General features: G+C 49.9%; 1 protein-coding gene across 1 annotated transcript; it reads left to right on the plus strand.

Annotated features, from left to right (window-relative positions):
* The first annotated feature begins 893 nt into the window (after positions 1 to 893).
* LOC101823655 (chymosin-like) lies at positions 894 to 15517 on the plus strand. Its single transcript, XM_040751710.1, is given in 10 exon segments — positions 894 to 966; positions 2786 to 2910; positions 3298 to 3397; positions 3761 to 3832; positions 3835 to 3917; positions 5851 to 6050; positions 7676 to 7789; positions 8533 to 8677; positions 14001 to 14092; positions 15355 to 15517. Coding segments are annotated over 10 exon segments (1167 nt in total).
* Positions 15518 to 16481: the final 964 nt, after the last annotated feature.

Raw genomic sequence — 16481 nt, forward strand, 5'->3', positions numbered from 1 at the left:
GAAGGAGAAGACTGAGAGAGAGGACAGACAGCAGCCCCAGGGACACAGACATCTGCTGCACAGAGGACAGAGAGGACTGAGAGGGTTGGATTAAGAAGCAAAACACAAAACCAAAAGCGAGCAACAACAAAAGAAACTAGTTTAAAAAAAGGAGAAGGAGAAGGAGGAGGAGGAGGAGGAGGAGGACCATAAGACCTTGCACGTTCTGGACACTTTCGGGGACCTTCTAGGGCCTGGCTGGTTATAAGAAAACCCTAGGGCTGGAGAGATGGCTCAGCGGTTAAGAGCACTGACTGTTCTTCCAAAGGTCCTGAGTTCAATTCCCGGCAACCACATGGTGGCTCACAACCACCTTGAACAAGCCCTGATGCCCTCTGCTGCTGGCATGCAGGCAGAAGATTGTATGCATAATAAATAAATAAAAAATAAAAAAAGAAAACCCTAGGAGGAGGAGGATGGTCCTCCAACCTTCTCTCTCTATCTTCTACTCTTTAAGAAAGGAAGTGGGATTCATCGTGACACTTTCATGCATACTTATCTTTATACTTTGTCTTATTTGCTCTTCCCACTGGCCCCCTCCCCTCCCCCTTCTCTTGTTCATCCCTTTCTTGCATCCCATCCCAAACAGCGCCCCTCCTGTGTTCGTGACACTCACATTCCTGTGCCCTCTCATGCTTTCCCTCCCTGTCCCTTTAGACTTCTCTCTCACAGTCCCTCGGCCTGGCTTATATCATTTATCATCTATTTTCCTACAAATTTCATAATTTTATTCTTCTGTACAACTGAATAAAATTCCACTTTGTATTTATTCCGCATTTTCTTTATCCATTTATGCTGGTGGACATCTAGGCTAATCCTATAGGCTGGCTGTTTTGAACAGTGTAACCCTAAAGATGGGTGAGCCGGTGTTTCTGTCTACGCTGACTCGGAGTCCTCTGAGTATAGAGTGCTATAACCGGATCACAGGTAATTCTATTTGCAGTTTTCGGAGGGGCCTCCTTACTGAGTTCCATAATGGTGGCACTAGTTTACATTTCCACTAGCACTGTATAAAGTTCCTCTTTCCCTACCTCCTTTCCAGCACTTTCTGTCTTTGTTTTCTTTTTGCCATTTCTTCCCTAAGATTATTTTATTTTTAATTTGCGCGTGTGCGTGTGCGTGTGTGTGTGTGTGTGTGTGTGTGTGTGTGTGTGTGTGTGTGTGTAACCCTGAGTACCAGTGTCTGTGGAGGCCACAGGTGTTGGTTTGGGGAACCAAACTTGGTCCTATGGTGGGCATTCTTATTCAAAACACCACAATACACTTGTTTATAGAGCAAGTGCTTTCAGTTCCTCTTCACTTAGAGCACTGGCTAGGTCTGTCACATGTGGCCTTTATTATGCTGAGATGTGTTCCTAGTATTCTGAGTTTCTTCAGGACTTTCATCCTGAAGGGATGTTGATCTCTGTCCAAGCCCTTTTCTGTATCTGTTGAGATGATTATGTGATTTCTGTCCTTAAGCCTAGTCATGTGTTGTACTACATTCATTATGCTTGCTGAACCAATCTTGCATCCCTGGAATGAAACCAACTTGATCATGGTGTATGGTCTTCTCTGTTGTTCTTAATTCAGACTGCAAATGTTTTGTTGAAAATTTTTGTTTCTGTGGTATAAGGGATGTTAGCACCTGATACCACATGACCCTATCAGTATCATTGTCTCTACCTTTAGAAGAAACTGAGTCATGGGAGGGTAAGGAAATTTGCCCATAGTCATACCACTGTGTAGCTGACCCTGGATTCAAGGCCACAATGGCCACAGTCTTTTTCTAGAAGCCACACTTTCACTGCCACCTTGCAGTTTGTGTGTGTGTGTGTGTGTGTGTGTGTGTGTGTGTTCCTTTGAACTTTCTCTATTATTCCCACTTGTGCTCACCTGGCTGTGGACTCCCTAGGGGCTGAGATGACAGCTGCTCTGTGCATAGAAGATGTTTAAGAAACTGACTCAGTTGACTTTGTGAGTGCTGGAATCTGAGTGCTGATGAAGGGGTGCCCTGGCTCCTGAGCTGTTTCAGCCACTTTTGTGAGTGAGTCCCCAGACACAAGTCGTCTAGACCAAGGTGATATGTCTGTGCAGTGTCAGTTAGAGAATGTTCGATTCTTATCATGGTCTCTATTAAAAGCTTTTTCTAGATTGAGGCTTGCACCTGCAGATAACCTCTCTTAGCATCGTGTTCTGTGGGGCAGTGTTCCAGCATGCACTTGGATGCTCTCAGATGGTTGCCAACTGTGTGAAAAAATAAAAGGCAAATGGCACTGAGGGATCTTTGATTCCTGGCTTTGTGGTCACCTTCCACTGGGAGAGGTGGTTGCACCCAACACCAGTAGTCATTGTCCTTGAGAGGTTGCCACTGGGTCAGGCTAGGCCCATTGGTAACATGCAGCCACAGTCAGTCCTGCCTCCATCCATCGTTTTTGAAGGTGCTAACCTAGCCTCAGAGGGTCTTAGCATTTCAGGTTGGGTTTACTGCACATACTGTGACTGTCTCAATGGGTGGCTGGAGTTTGGGAAGAAGGACCTAGAAGCAGAGTTGGTCTTGCCGTGGTACGTGGAGACATTAATTCAGGACCTTTCAGACGAGGCCAAGCTCTTACTATAGGCCTCTCTGAACTTCTGTCTCCTCATCTGTAGCGTGTCACACAGACATCACTAGATACTGCTGCTTATCGGGACAGTGGCAATGTCACTCACTCACTCACGTGTGCACTCAAACATTCCCTGAGCTCCTCTTGTGCATTATGCTCAGTGATGGAGGATAGAGGAGACACAGCCCAGGTGCAGGGCCTGGCCCATCAGAGCAGCGCCCCAGGAGAAGAGAACAAGAAACAAGCTTCACCATTTAGCACTAATCTCCCCCTTACCTCTCTGAAGGTACAAGGTGCTGAATGGTAGCTGCATGTACTTGTGGCCATCTCCCAGGAACATGAGAAGCAGCAGTGTCCTAGCCTTCAGGATTCACATCTGGTGGCTTTGTGAAGATGTACATGGAGGAGGGCATTGCCACAGTAGGGGTCAGGCCTGACTTCTGTCCTTACTTCTGTTCAAATATGCAGGTCTCCTTTGCCTGGCTTCTTGGGTTCTTCCTACAGCCTCCACAAGCCAAATGTGTGAAATTTCATAAGGAGACTCCTTCAGATCTGTTTCATGTCTCCGAGTAGAAAACACAGGACTCACAGGAATCCTGTGCCTATCATCAACCCCTCCCCAGTGTCCCCCAATTCCTGGCTACACCTCTGACCCAGAACTGTCTGTCCTTAGAGTGAGTACTTCGGACCGATCTACGTCAGGACACCACCCCAGGAGTTCACGGTGGTGTTTGGCACAGGCTCCTCGGAACTCTGAGTGCCCTCTGTCTACAGTAGCAGCAGAGCCTACCATGAGTGGCTTCCCACCCTGCCTACTCCTCTTGCCCCTTCCTTTCCAGTCACCTACATGAGGAAATGGAGGTCTAGAGAAGAGAAGGATCTTGGCTAAAGTTACTCAGATGACAGAGAAAGTGGGCATGGAAACCACACACCTGGGGTTTCTTCTCTTTTGTGTTTGGAATTGTACAGGCTTGGAAGTGGGGGTGGGTGGGCTGGGTTTTCTTGACTAAACTATGGGACCATGCTGTAGAGAGACTAGATTGCTTGCTTTCCACAGAGAGAAAAGCTGATACATAGCCCTGTTCTTGTGAGGTCTAGTGAGGGTTTCCACTCTGCTTGGGAATGTTGAGGACAAGAGGACACCAAGGATCCACTAATCTGGGTCTTTGTTGCAGAAAATCATCACCGTTTTGATCCATCTAAGTCATTCCCTTCCAGAACCTGAGCAAGCCCCTGTTTGTCCAGAATGGCACTGGCAGAGTACAGGGCTTCCTGGGCTATGACACTGTCACAGTAAGTGAGGAGGCAATGGCTGGACTCATCCAAGCTTTCCCCTGCAGCTCTCTCTCCCTCAAGATAGCCTGGTCCAATGGGTCGTGCATCTGTGGGAATGAGGATCCCTTGGATCCTGTCCACTGGATGGCTCAGTCGGTGAGAGTTCTGAGAGGGTACTCCCTTTGACAGCCATTTGTGTGACGTCCCCTTCTGCCATTGTTGATTGTTTCTGTTCCCAGAGCTCCACTGAGTGCTTCCCCCAGTTCCCGGTGCTCACTTCCGTGTCTCGGCCAGACTTGGCCTGTGTCACTGAGTTTACTCCACACACAGTCTGTCTCTGGCCTTGTCCCTCTCGCTCCCTTCCCCCTGGCCTGTTCTATCCTCAGCCTTTGCTTCTCAGAAGAATGTCACTCTCTCAGTGAGGTCTCTCACCATCCTATAACATCACACACCGCCTATGGCCTCACCATGATTAATTTCCTTCTGAGGGCTTATTGTCACTTGTTCTATATGGCTGCTTTTAAAAATTCATTGTTGGTCTCTCCTGTTGGATAAGATGTTCCCCAGGGTAGGAACATTTTTTTGTCCATTGCTGCATCCTCAAAGCCTTCCATCTGGCACATCAGAGACCCTCAGTAATGGTTTGTTGACTGAAAAAAAAGGAGAACTGAGTTATTCCTTAGCACTTAGCCATTGTTCATTTATTCACACCATGAATGCTTGCTCCAAGGAAGATATAATGGTGGACAAGAGGACAGCGGACCTGCTCACCTTATGATTTCTAGAGAAAGACACTCAGGTGGCCTTGTGAGAGTATGGCCTATGCACAAAAGACTAGTCACATGGCTTTGAACACTGTTGAGTAGGGGTAAGAAGAAAACAAAATTGGACCATGTGTCAGAGAGTGTTTCTGAGTCAGAAGATGGAGATTTGGTGGACATGGTGACCTGCTGCTACCTGGAACCCAAGTGATCTACTTCTGGAAGCCAGGTCTGAGGTGATCTGGGGTCAGCACTGCAGAGGAGCAAATGCAAGAGTCCTGGGATGGGTAGGAGCTGGAGCAGTTGAGGAAGGGGGCAGAGACCAGCACGTGGGGCAAGTGAGCTAAGGGGAACGTAAGTTGTGGGAGCTGAGGCCAGAAGGGATGATTCCCTTCTCTACTGAGATGTACGGGGCAGTAGTAGTCTGTGTGGCAGGCTTGATTTCAGATTGTAAAGCTCACATTGGCTGCCCTGGGTGGAGGTTGATTAACTTTATGGGACAGAGCAGAGGCAGGAGACCTGCTTCGGCCCTTTGAGTGGCTCAGAGCAGGCTGGTGGACACGTCTACCCTCTGGGAAGGTGGGCGAATCACGAACAGCCTTCTTTAGCGTGGTGCCAATAACTGTTGAATAAACAGTGAATGCCCAACAGGTGTTCGGTTATTTAGCTTTGGCACTGACTTGAGATTCAGGCGTTATAATTCCATTTATTAGATAAGGGACTGAGCGCCTGGGAAGAACTTGTTCAAGCTCAGTCAGCAGGCGACAGCATAGGGACCCACACAGCACCTGCTTTATGACTGGCGATGCTTCCTCGACGCCTCTGAGAGAGGACCATAAAGGGGAAGGTGCAGCTGTTTCTGCAGGCAGCACTGGGACAATCACCATCCCACTTCCTTTGGTACTGTCCCCAGCATGAAACCTGTGTCTGCACCAAACACTGTCTCCTATATCCCATTCTCTTCTCCTCAGACCAATCCTTCACAGACAAGCAGAAAATGTGGAGGACCCAGCTCGCTCCAATTTCTTAAGCTGAAAATAACCCTATAAAAAGGAAGAAAGGCCAGTGAAGGCTGGATGCCAACACTGATCTGTGATCCCAGGCTGCCTGCTCCATCCCTGAACTTCTCTGTCTCTGGCTGCAGAAGCTCCCTGGTGGATGTCATCATGACAATTTTTTCTTCTTTGCAGATCTCCGATACTGTAGTTCCCTACCAGACTGTGGGCCTGAGTACTCAGGAGCCAGGTGAAATCTTCATCTACTCTTCATTCGATAGCATCCTGGGGCTGTCCTACACTTCTCTTGCTTCCAAGTGTTCAGTACCCATATTTGACAACATGATGAATAGGCACCTGGTTGCCCAAGACCTGTTCTCCATTTACATGAGCAGGCAGGAGCTGCACCCACCAAGGGTGTGACTTTATACATGGTAAGGACTGCTGAGGTGAATGTTTGCCGCTTGGAGATAACTACCTGTCAAGGTAGCCACTAGCATCTAAACCATCTCTATCCTGGTTTCCAGGCACATCTACCTTTTGTCCAAAGATCCTACTGGAGCCATGTATGCAACTAGTGTACTAAGTTAGAGTGAACTTAGAGTGTACTAAGACAAAGATGATTTTCATTATACCTTTAAAAAAAGCAAAGCCTTGCTGGGGATGTTTTAGAGGATTTGCTTAGCATGTGCTGAACCTCAGGTTCAATATTTGGCACTACAAACAACAACAATAGCAAAGCCTATTCCCATCTCTAGATGAGGGCGTTTTGCATGTTCTTCCAAAGATACAGGATCTCAGGCATCATTTGTCCTGTAGGGTCCAGGCATCTCCTTCCACCAGGGGGAGGAAAGGAGGGATGCAGACCTGGATCCAGAGGAGCCTGCTACAGTGCTTCCTGTTTTACCTTCCTGCTCTTATGGTAACTGGGTTAGGTGGCTGCACAAGCAGAAGGAGGCCACCCCCAGGAGAAGAGGCTGGAAGCTGAGGAGAGGGGACACAAGGCAAAAGTAAGGAGGTTCCTTTCATTCACACACGCATTTAGACATTCAGTCATTTACTCCATGCATATTACCTTGGCCTTCTTTTTTGTTTGTTTGTTTTTGTTTTTCAAGATAGGGTTTCTCTGTGGCTTTGGATCCTGTCCTGGAACTCAGTCTGTAGACCAGCCTGACCTCACAGAGATCTGCTTGCCTCTGTCCCTTGAGTGCTGGGATTAGACATGTGCCACCAACGACCAGCTTTACTGGGCCTTTATATGCAGAGATTAGGTCAGGACACATGCAAATACATCTGCAATCAAGACAAGTGAGAAGATAGATTTTAGCAAAGGGAATAGTCAGTACCCAGTAATTCACACTGTAATCAGGTAATTGTGAGAAGGGTACGCCAGCAAAAAAATGGGGCATATAGGCACCTTAAGATATGGATGTTTACTCTGACATGGGTCTGTATGTCTGTGTGGACATATGTGCACATAGGACAAGGCAGGGAAGGCTTCACCAAACAAGAGTGGGAGCTACCCAGGCGAGGGCCAGAGAGGCAGCACGTTTTAGGCAGCAAGTACTATGTTCCCTGGAGGTAGGAAGGGTTCGAGTCCTAGGAGATGGAAGAGTGTGGAAGAGTAGATGAGTGTGTGAGTGTGCCCCATTGAGCATGCAACGGTATCCCAGAGGGAGCAGATGGCATCTGGCTCTGGGAGGCGGTTTTAATCCTAACTGTAGGGTCTTGTTGAAGATCCCTTTTTTATGTGCCTTTATGTGGAGGCTCATGGGGGTGCTGGGGAGACCTAGGGCAGCAGGTCAGAGCCTGGTGGCCTCCTGACCTGTGCTGCGAGTCGCTATGTCTTCAGTACTGAGTCAAGGGTGTGGATCAGAGGAGCAGGGAACTGTAGCTGTTGGGGCAGGGGTGGAAGGCAGTGGAAGGCCTTTGGGTCTCCATCCATCTGCCTCGGGATGGGGCTGGGCACTCCTCATCAGTAGAGTGTCTGCTGCCACAGAGAGGCCTTTCTTGGTTCCAGGAATGACCAGGGTAGTGTGCTCACGTTGGGGGCCGTCAATCAGTCCTACTTCATAGGCTCGGTGCACTGGGTACCTGTGACTGTGCAGGGATATTGGCAGTTCATAGTGGACAGGCAGGTGAGCAGAACCTTACATGGGCCCCTGTGGGAGGCTGACCCTTGATGTGTGGATATGGGGGTCCAGGCATCAGACCATGGGGCCGAGAAGAACTGCATCCTGTAGCTCTGAGACTATTGATTGATTGTGTCATCCAGCTGTGAGGCCAGCATCCCTTGCAAGATTATGTTGCACACCCACCCTGAACTGGCCACACTGACTGCCTCTTACCTGGGAGGGACTGTGCTGTGTGGTTGTGGTTCCCACAGAGCCTGGAGGAGGTGGGTGCTGGTATTGTCATTAGTGTGCAGGTTATGGACTTTTGGTCTAAGCCTTACAAGCATCCTCTTGCTTGAGGGATTGCTCATGTACCAATTTTGTTCCTGAGAAGCCCAAGTATACAAATGTTGGGAGATTCACCTGAGACATATTTCAAGTAAATGGCAGAGAAAACTTGAAACTGAATCCTCACGCAACTGGTTAATCCTCAGTCTGCTCAGGGAAGGGCATGCAAAAGGATTGTTTTGCTGTTATTTGGACCCTTGCAATTTAAACTGTTCTCAATTTAGCCGCTGAGGGAAAATAGTTCAGTCTTTTCTCTGAATTTGGAAAGTTTTGGGGGTGCCAAGAAGAGGCTCAAAAGACAAAAAAAGGGTCTGGACCTCCTTCCTTCCCTGAGGGTCCTGGCAGGGGTGGGAAGGACCCGGGAGAGAGGGCTGGTAAAGGTTGGTACTGTGACATCCTCTGCTTAATCTTCCAGGATCGAGGTCAATGACGAGGTGGTGGCTTGTAAAGGTGGCTGCACTGCTCTTCTGGACACAGGCACTGCCCTGCTGTGGGGGCCTGGTAGAGGCGTCCTCAGTATCCAGCAGGCCATTGGTGCTGTGCAGGGCCAGAACGGCCAGGTAAGGTCAGGCCCTCTCCTTAGCTCCAGAGACCCTCTGCCTGAATCTAGAGCCCCTTTCTACAGCAGCTCCTTTCTACAGAGATGCTGGGCTAGCCCATTTTTCAGAGGTGGGCAATGCGCTCCTTCCTGCTTTGGCCTGTGCTTTCTGTGGGAGCACCATACTTTCACAGTTCCTGGTCCTTGCAGAGGCTATGCCTTTTGTGACCTTTGTTGTACCCTCTTATTCCACTCTGTCCACCCCAGCCAGCAGTCAGCCCCTCCCCTCTTTTTCTGAGATCCTTGTGTACTCTGAGGCTGGCATTTGAGGCCAGGAGCCCGCAGTCAAGTTCCCAGGGAGGACTGTGGTGTCAGGTAAACAGAATGCACTCACCCTCAGCCTCGCACGTTCTTCCTGAGAGGGCCATCACAGAGTGAGAACAGGGAGAGATTTGCTGGTTTTTTCCTGTTGTGCTTTAATGGACCCTCAGTCACCTTGGGGAACAGCAGACATGCTTCCAGGGGAGAGCCTCGGAGCTTGGAGTCTGTGAATCTCTAGAATGTACTCTTCACACATATGCTTCTACTCCCTTCTCTCTCTCTTTCTCTTTCTCTCTCTCTCTCTCTCTCTCTCTCTCTCTCTCTCTCTCTCTCTCTCTCTCTCTCTCTCTCTCTCTCTGTGCAGGAGCGCATGTGGAATTCAGAGGACAACCTTGAGCATTATCCTCCCTCAGGAACACTGTCCACTTCTGAGACAGGATTTCTCATTGGCCTGGAGCTCAAATCACCAACTAGTCTAGACTGGTTGACCAAAGATCCCCAGGGATTCTCCCACCTTTGCCTCCAGTGCTGGGGTACAAGTGTGTTCCATTATCCCCGCCATCTTTACAAGGGTCCTGGGACCCAAGCTCAGGTGTTCACGCTCGTGAAGCAAGTGCTTTATTGACTGGGCGTCTCCTCAGCGCTGGTACTGCCTTCTTTTGACTGGCGTTTCCATGGGACAATATAAGAATTCAGACTTCTGTTATCTCCCCTAGAGCCAGCCTTTTATAGTCATGTGATATCACATAGTGACAGTGAAGGACTAGACTTGTTTTCACTTGTGGGGTCAACTCCTTCCCTCTTGGAAGACCTTGACTCAGGGGAGGCCCCTGGCTACCTAGACCCCTCCCACTTTGTCTTGACACCTGGCAAATGGAGGAGGATCTGGAAGATAGGCAGACAGTCAGGGGCTGGAAGGCCTTGGTAGTGATTCCTCAGAGGAGACTAAAGAGGGGAGTGTGGCTCTTCTTGATTGTTCTAGTGGGGGTGGCGGTAGGATTTTATTTCTGTCCTGCCATCTGGAGGCATCTCTTGGGGTCTTTCTCAGAAGTGGCCAAACATGAAAAGATGAGGCACGGGGCAGTGGAGATACCACCCACCCTCCATGGTACCTGGGAGTCTGCAGAGGGACACGTCTGGCCTCTAACAGGGAAGGTGAGGAACGAGGCTGTGGGGATGAGGTGTTGGAGAAACAGCTCCAGCTACATCCCTGGCGTGACTCGGGGCAGAGGCCATAAAAGGCTATAAAGGATTGCAGTGGCTAGGCCCTGGCCCCCGAGCCTCAGGAGGCTGGACAGGAAGGTTATTGCTGGGAACCAGTAAGCCCTGGCTTCTCGACACCTCACTTTTCATCCACAGGACCAATACCGTCTACTTGTGAAGAGCGAGACAGAATTGGGTCATGTTCATGATTTTCAGTCTTTGTATAGATTTAAAAAAAAGAAGTAAAAGAGTAATTGGATAAGCTTACAAAAATCCTGTTATGTGTTTCAGAGGTTTACATTTAACAATTGTATTTTGAATACTCAAATCTCATTTGGAGACCATAGAGAAAGTCTGAATGTGGTGGCTGTCATATACACAAGGCTTGGATCCAACAGTCTCACCCCATAGTGCTCAGCTGGCCCTGGTGGTGCTCCCTGCCACGAGCTGATGGTGGGGACACGGTAAGCTTAGCTTAGTATCCCCATCTTGGGGTTCTTGGTGTATGGCTTGCCTGGCAGGCTGTGGCCTTGCTTGTGCTGCTAACTCCGGCGACGCTGTACCTGTAATGCTCTCTACACTAGCAGTCTTCGGGGTGCGTTTTTGTATCTTCCGACATCAAACTGCCTGGCTTCAGGATGTTCCAGACCAGGCTGCTGTTTAGTCTTGACGGTGTTGTGAGGACAGCGGGTGAGGGCGGGCTAGTTGCCTTTAGAAAATTACTATTTACAGAGGGGTCCCCTGAGTGCTGGGCCTGGGCCACCTCTGTGGGGCTCTGCCAGGAATGAATGAAGGGCACAAGAACATCTGTCTGTGGTGTTCCAGGGCATGGGGAGGTGCTCTTCAGGGCTGGGCTGGCACACAAACACTTCGCACTACCTGTGTCTGGTGGTAGAGCAGTTTGCAGGGGGACCAGCAGGGGCCGGGTGGCTGTTGTGTACAGCCTCACCCAGCACCCAGCAGCGGGGCTTGGGTTCCCTTCCGTCCCCTTTGTCTGCTCTGCCCATCTCCTCTTCTCTCACCTTCAGCTCTCCTCACGCTTCAGACCAACTTAAATATCATCAGCTCTAGGATGATGCCCCCTCCTTTGCTTCCTGGGCCGTCACTCAGCAGTGCCATTTAAAGCGGCATTTCTGAGTCATAGTTATACATCTGTCTCTGACTGAGATGATTCAGGACAGTGGGGCGTCTGCCTGTCCTCTGAATCCTTAGCTGTGTGGTGGGGCTGAGTTCCTAGCACAACACAGAGGCTCAGCCCATGCCTGTGAGCATCTGTGCCTTTGTGATGTGTATGCCTTTAACAGAACGGCATGAATAGTGAGTGTGAGAAAAGTGAGTGCAAGAATGCAAACACAGACCCACACACACAGACACAGACCCACACACACACAGACCCCCCCACAGACCACACACACACAGACCCCCACACACACAGACCCACACACAGACCAACACACACAGACCAACACACACAGACCCCCACACACAGACACACACACACACACACACAGACCAACACACAGACACACACACACACACACAGACCCACACACACAGACACACACAGAGACCAACACACAGACCAACACACAGACACACACACACACACACACACAGACCCACACACACAGACACACACACACAGACACACACACAGACACACACACAGACACACACACAGACACACACACAGACCCACACACACAGACACACACAGAGACCAACACACAGACCAACACACAGAGACAGACACACACACACAGACAGAGACATACACACACACACACAGACACATACACAGATGGACACACACAGATGCACACACACACACAGATGCACACACACACACAGATGGACACACACACACACACACACACATGCACACAATGCCCTGCCCTGAGTTGACGGCAGAGACCTCCTGCCTCCTGCCCATTTCTAGCCCTCCTGCCTCCCCAGCTCACCTCCTTGCCAGTTCTCATGCTAATAAGAGGAAGCATTAGCCTGGGAGCTGCTTGGAAAGGAAGTCTTTGAAATGGAAATGTTATGACAAAATGATGGATTGTTTTCCTGGAGCTGTGTAGTTTGTTTCTTCCTAGTGGCAGAAGGGGGAATAGAACAGACAGGAAAGGCAGAGGCTGCCCCATGGCAGAGTCCAGAATGGTGTAATACAGTGACAGTTCACACCCAGAGCAGAGAACAGGGTCTTGGGAAAGGGGAGGGCAGCTGAGACAGAGCCTGGCTCCTGTCATTCCTGGGGGTCACAGCTTGCAGCCATTGCAGGGAGGGGCCAGTACTGATGCCAAGAGGGACATCTGGGCAGTCCATCTGCCTGGGCCATACCCAGCATACACAGCTTGCCTCTCCTCTGCCGTCCCCCAGGCCTTCTGTGTTCCTTGTCTTCTCTGTCTCAGGGTGCTCTCATCCCTCATGCCAGCTTTGGGGTCACCTCCTCTGAGAAGGTGCCTATTATACCTACACCCTCTTTCCTCGAAGCTCAGGAATGATTGACGGCTGAGTCCTAACCCCAAACTGTCACTTGTTTTACTCATTTTAGAATGTGACACGCTGCTCTAGGCACCGTGTCCATTGGTGAGCACACAGAAAGACTCTCCCGTGTTGTGTTGTGAAGTGTGTGTTTTGCAGAAGTGTAGACCATGGAGATAAAAGATGAATCCATGAGGGCATAGGAGCAAAGCTGCCCTGTCTAGCACTTGCCCAGAATGCACAAGGGTTCAATTCCTAGCACTGCAAACCAGACAAAACAAACCCCCTAAAACAAACAGAAAGTGCATGTGGGTATCAGTGCCGTGGGGCTGGGTGGAGACTCTGAACAAGTCTAAGAACATTGGGCCTTAAGGTGAGGCCGGAAGGGTGGGTTCAATGAGAACACAGATATGAAAGGTTAGCAAGGCACTAACAGGAGAGAGAAGTCACCACTGGGTAAACACGCATACCCTAGTTTTTGCTCATATTATTTGGCTTTCTAATAAAAGATGAGTCATTTCTAACTTCTTATAGCACTTAGTGTTGGCATAGAGGTTATATAGATGAATGTTGTGTGCATAAGCCTGGTCCTCAGCTTTCCAGCCCAGTAATCAGCACTAGTCCTGGAGCGCCCTCTAGTGACCAGACCTCAAATGCCAGCCTAGAGAATCGTGTTTATAACTCGGACATTCTTGCCCACCTCAGATGACTTTGGGAGCAGTGGTCAACCAGACAATAGACTTGACTGTTTACCTCATGCAGAGCATAGTGGCAGTTTCTTCAGGAGATATATAAGAAAGGAGGTTCCTGCCCTCTATCCCTAACTGTGTATCTGTGGGTAGCCTTTCTTTCTGTCCTCCCTCTCCTATCTTTCTGAATTGCTATAATACTGGGGTTTGTGCTGATCTGAGCTATCCAGGTGAGAATGTGTCTATTGTGTGTGTCTTAAGGGATTCAGGGACAACACTGGTCTTCCAGGTCAGCAGGGGAGCCTGCCCTGTTCCTCCACAGCAGTTACAGGGATAGCATCTCACCCGAGGGACCCTATGGGGATTTGGGGCTGGTGCTAGGGCTGGGCTGGGCCTGAGTGAGCTGAGCAGAGGCGTTTCTCTCCTCTTTTCAGTGCACTTGCCTTTGCTGTTTGAGGGCTATGGCGACCACGGCTGTCTCCTCTGTGTGGTAGTCTGCCATGCCTCCTCTGACTGTGGTAGTCTCTCATTGCCAAGGCTGACGTTTCATCGACGGTTTCCAAGTTCAGGCCATGAGAAACTTCTTTCCCAGGCCTCTGTTTAGCACTGAGACTAGAATAACTGTGCTCTTTGAACTTTGTTCTTCAGGCCCACGAGAGGGTACAAGGAGTCTCTGCAGAGAAGCCTGCATGTGTCTGGCAATGCCCGGACTCAGCCATACCTCCTGCAGCTTTGAACGGGTGCGTGGGAAGATCTGAAAGTAAAGTCTTCTCTGGGGCCCCCACCCCAGCCATAGCCTCCATGTCAGCTCCCTGGGGCACAAGTCTGGGTGCCTGTTCCCTATGCACGAGGACAATAAGCAAGGAATAGAGAATCCCCAAGTGCCTTGCTGAGTCCCCGGGACTCCTGGGAAGTCCCAGGCATAGCACAGAGAGGGGACAGATTAGGAATTGGACCATCCAGGAATGGTCTTTAGATGAAGAATCAGAGGAACTGGACATAAGACTCCACACGGGCATGTCCATCACTGGACTAGCCTGGCTGTAGATCTAGACCAGCTGTTGAGGGTTTATTTGGATCCAAGATGGACAAGAGCTTTGGCAGCCTGCAAGGCAATCCCTGCAGAGTCCAGTGGGTGTCTACACATATGTCTCCTGGGCCTCTTTCTGTCAATTCCTGCATCCTAGAAGAGATGCTTTCCTGGAATGGCATCCTACAAGAGATGTCCTCCCTCCTCATCGTATCTGGCAGCCTGAACCAGCAGTCACCATTCTATGGATGGAATCCTAGCCTGCTTGGGCTCAGGGACAGAGGTGCCTGGGTAGGACATCTGCCAGCCAGAGTTCCCTAAACTAGGAAGGTGAAAACATGGCCTAGAGAGACTGTCATCTTTCTCACATAGCTGGCTTGGCCTGAAGTCCGGGGGGTTGTGCATCCTGGGCTTTCTTTCCGTTTCATCTGATCCTTCCTGGGTGTGCCCGGCACCAGGTGCTAGAGCCACATGGCAAATTAAGCATCATCCTTCATCCACACAGAGATTTATGGGGCGTGCCAGCCAGCTTTCTGTCACCAGGCCAAACGACCCTAGAAAACCGACTTACAAGGAGGAAAGGCTTATTTGGGCTGTCACAGGCTTCTGTCTCTGGTTGGGGAATGTGTTGTTCTGCAGGGAGACAACGTCTTGTGGTAGGGAGTTTGTAGCAGAGCAAGGCTCTGTTAGTGTCATAGAAATCAGGAAACAAAGACAGGGTGACAAGAAAGAGTTAGGGTCCCAACATCTCTTCACAACACACCCACGACATAGCTCTCTCTCACTAGGCACCTCCTAAAGGACCCCAGCTCCCATTAGCCCCGCAGGCATTGGGGGGAAACGCCAAACCTCAACCATAGCAGGGAGTGAGAGCCATCGGAAAGCTGTCTCCTGCTGAGGTTTGTAGTGAGAACCATATTTTGGGTTTACATTTTTAAGATTCCATCCCATTGTCCTCTCTGTTGGTTGCAGTGTCCTAGAAAAGCTGGTAATTCTGAAGTCAGATTCCATCTGCCAGACTGTTATTTATTCCAACAAGCAGCACAGAAATCTCGTCAGGTCCTGTGTCCTAGTTGTTGCTCCAGATGCTGTGGTTCCCATCCAGGGTCTGCTTCAGAACTTGGCTGTGAAGTGAGGGTTTGAAGAGGAGCAGCTGTGGCCTGGGCCCTGAGAACTCCAAATATGTGTGCTCTCCTCTCCAGAAATCCAGTTCACCCCATAGTCAGAGTAGGGCCCATCTGGCTTCCCTGTCTGCTGCTCTAGATGGAACACCTGAACTTCATCAGCCTCTGTGCAGCTGTGAAGGCCCCCAGATGATAGGCTGTGACCTGTGCTCTGGCTTCAGGGCTGTACTCTCATCTGGGATTTCTGACTTTGGTGACCAGTTCCCTCCCCACATGGAAACCAGTCTCATACTGGGCTCAGGTGACAGTCTTGGGCCATGAGGGGAACTCTGTAGTTTCCAGGGCTTTGAAGAAGTTCCTTCCTTCCCTTGCCTGTTTATGATGGAGTCTGGTCCCTGTCTTTAGCTCTAGAAGCCGAGTCTTCCTTTCCCTTCTCTTCATAGTAGTGGCTGTCCCTGAGAATGGAGAAACAGGATGGCAGAGATGAGGTTTATAGGGAGGAGAGGGTGGTGTTGGTTTAGTTTCAGGCCCTGCATCCTGTATAGTTTGGGACAGATTGATACTAGAGACAAGAGGTAGAAAGAATTCTACTGAATTTGGCCTGCAGCAGCTGCAGAGAAGGGCCATGCCTGGAGAAGACTCTGGAAAGAAGGAGGTTCTTCATCTCTGTCATCCCACCCAAGGAGGACACAGGCATGTGGATGGGGAGTCTCTGTCTTCACTTGAACCTCCCCCTAGAACCATTTGGATCTCAAAAAGGGACCCTAGACATTAGAGAGGACTTCAAGACTGAGCAAGATCCCCAAAGAGGCCCGTATCCCAATCCTTCAAACCACTACATGTGTGCTCTTACACAGCAAAGGGCACATTGCAGATGTGACTAAACTGCAGATCTGGAGATGGGGAGGCCACCCTGGAGTATCTCAGCAGCTTCCATGCAATCACAATGGTGCTTGTTTACAAAGGCAGGAAGTC

This window comes from Mesocricetus auratus, unplaced genomic scaffold, assembly GCF_017639785.1.
Source record: "Mesocricetus auratus isolate SY011 unplaced genomic scaffold, BCM_Maur_2.0 Super-Scaffold_100009, whole genome shotgun sequence".
NCBI classification, from domain to species: Eukaryota; Metazoa; Chordata; class Mammalia; order Rodentia; family Cricetidae; genus Mesocricetus; species Mesocricetus auratus.